The following is a 2,610-nucleotide window of genomic DNA, read 5'->3' as shown; positions in this document are numbered from 1 at the left end:
GGTGCCAGAAATACAGTTCTGGCTGTTCATTTATCCATTCATTCACTGTCCTGCTATGCCTGTACAAAGCCACTACTGTTCCAGGCAGCAGGCATAGGTTACTGTGGCTACAACGTAAAGTGCAAGATTACACTGGGAGCCGGCTGAGGATACATTTACTGCCTGGAGATGGACAGCCTGGGTCTGTCTGCTTCGCATACTGAACGTGAGAACGGGTGAAAAGTCGTGGAAGTCCTTTAAGTCTTGTAAACTCTTATTGGCCCAGCCAGCCAGGGCCCTTTGAAGGAGGGGATTGGGGTGGGAGGGGAGGCCAAGAAAGGCAAGTGAAAGACCCAGCGGCGGCGGCGCAGTTTCAGAGCCCAGCTAGCTCTCTGCTGTCTTCCTGCCCAGCCTGGGGCTGGCCCTCCGCTGCCTTTACCCCACCGACCCCGCGTCAGGCTCCATGGCCCCGGAGAGCTCCTCCAGGAGGCACCGGCGGATGCGCTGCTGTGTCCTACTCGGTGTCAGCGCCCTGGTCCTGGGGACCGTCGCTTTAATGGTCGGAGTCCTGTGGTGGCGCCAGTCATCCAAGCCCTTGGAGCCGTTGCAGTGGCGGGGGCCGGGCACCACGGCCCACATTTCTGAGATCGTCCTGGGCCGGTGCTTCAGCTACATGCAGGAGGTCCAGTCCGAGCTCCGGTGAGTGGGTCGCGCGGCTGGACATCTCGCGCGGCTGCCGACAGCTGGACACAGCTGGGCACTTTGCACGGGACAGCTGGCTGCACGGCCTGGAACAAAGCACGGGCTGTTCGGGGTCAGCTGAGAGCCAGATGGGGGCTCGCGATTCCGCGCACCACTTGCAAAGAGAGGCTGGCGTTGGCACCTAGCGCGCCCTCAGAGAGGCGCTGCTCGCCGGCCAGGTCAGCTCAGCAGGTGGCCACATGGCAGAGGCGTTTGGCGCGCCCCCTGGGTCAGGCGCCCGGAGCCAGGCCACGTCGCGGGCGCAGCCAGCCCTCGGCTCGCCCAGCCTCGAGGTGCGGACAGAAGGTCACCGGAAGGTGCTGAGGTGTGCCCGGCATGTGTTGCTTTGTTTGGGGTTTCCGTTTGTGCACTCTGATGCGAAAGCGCCCTGTGTTGCAGATCACACCTGGTTTAGTGGTTTCAGCAGCCTGAGGAGGGGGAGGGAGGGAACAGAGGGCATGGTCGCTGAGATAAGTGTTATTTACTAGCGTAAAACAGCTCTCTGAGTCTTCTTGAGTGCTTTGGAATGCGTGGGACCCGAGAACTCATCAAAAACAAACAAAAAACTTTAAATATAATGTTCACATCTCTGTAAAACTAACACCAGTCTCCCTCACATCTCTATAGACAGAAAAACCACCAGATAGATTTGGGGAACTTTTCCAGACGTTTCTTGGTGCTCCATCCAGCTGCTAATCTTATCCCCTCCCCCCAAAAAAAAGCTGCCATAGGTTCTATTCAAACTTATGGCGACCCCATGTGTTCCAGAGTCAAACTGCCGTCCATAGGGGTTTCTTGGCTGGACTAGTAGCCAAAAGATTGGCCATTGGAATCCACTCGGCAGCTCCTGGAAAAACAGCTGGCTATCAGCTTCAGACAGGTCCCAGCCTGGAAAAGCCCACTGACTAATTCTACTGTGCACACGTGAGTGGACTCCCAGCGGAGTCCGGTGCGACAAATAACAGCCTTTACGGAAGCAGGTTGTCAGGCCTTTCTTCCACGCCTCTGAGTGGGTTCAGACCACCAACCTTTCGTTTAGTCGCAGAGGGTAAACCGTTGGTGCCTGCCATCCAGGGATCTTGCTGGCCCAAAGGGAATCGCTACTTTTTTTCTCTTTCCAGGAATCGGTTTGGCCTCATTTTGAAGTTGTTTGGAAGGCAGAAGGAGCTGGAAGCTAGAAAGTCAAGAGCTACTTCTCAGGCTGCGGAAGGGTGGGGGTGGGGAGCAGCAAATTCACAGCCTGTATGTGAAGTGAGTTTGGTTTTGGTGTTTGAGGTGGCGGATTGCACCTCCAACACACCCCAAACCCAGCAGATAAGCAATGTCCCTGACTCCTGACTCCCACTCCAGTGTAGGACACAGTGGTGGCCTCAGCTCTAATGCAGAGCCCTGAGGTTTTCCTTGCAGATGGCTCAGGATAAGATCCAGAGATCCCTTTAAGTGCGTTGTTTATGGACAATTAAACACTTCATGGAAAGAGAAATTAGACATTGAGTCTTCCTTCACACTCCAGTATAAATTATTAAATAAATCAAGAGACATCCAATTTGAAATGATAATGATAAAAAGCCGTCCTATTTTTATTTTCACCTCAATTTAACTTCTTTAAAAATTTCAGTTCAGTCATTTTTGGTAAGTTCCACAAGTGGCTAGATTTGCATATTTGGCACAGCAAACAGGAGGCACCATGCACAATACAAGCCATTGAGTTGGTTCCCACTAAGAGTGGAACTGCCCCGTGGGGTTTCTAAGGCTGTAATCATTACGGAAGCAGACTTTCTTTCTCCTGAGAGAAAGCAGACTGTCTTTCTCCTGAGGAGTGACTGGTAGATTTGAACCACCAGCCTTTGGTTAGCAGTCAAGTGCTTAACCCCTGCACCACTAGGGTTT

The 2,610-nt window shown here is 53.4% G+C and overlaps 1 protein-coding gene across 1 annotated transcript in view; it reads left to right on the top strand.

The window, feature by feature from the left end:
* Positions 1 to 442: 442 nt before the first annotated feature.
* Positions 443 to 2,610, top strand: part of CD38 (CD38 molecule) — a 97,971-nt gene continuing 95,803 nt past the window's right edge. Inside the window, exon 1 of the mRNA XM_007950083.1 lies at positions 443 to 678. Within this exon, the coding sequence (XP_007948274.1) occupies positions 443 to 678 (236 nt within the window). The remainder of the gene's footprint in view (positions 679 to 2,610) is intronic.

This window comes from Orycteropus afer, unplaced genomic scaffold, assembly GCF_000298275.1.
Source record: "Orycteropus afer afer isolate SDZICR_OR568_19922 unplaced genomic scaffold, OryAfe1.0 scaffold00262, whole genome shotgun sequence".
NCBI classification, from domain to species: domain Eukaryota; kingdom Metazoa; phylum Chordata; class Mammalia; order Tubulidentata; family Orycteropodidae; genus Orycteropus; species Orycteropus afer.
The sequence above is the reverse complement of the archived record's forward strand: the minus strand, read 5'-3'. Positions and strand labels throughout refer to the sequence as shown.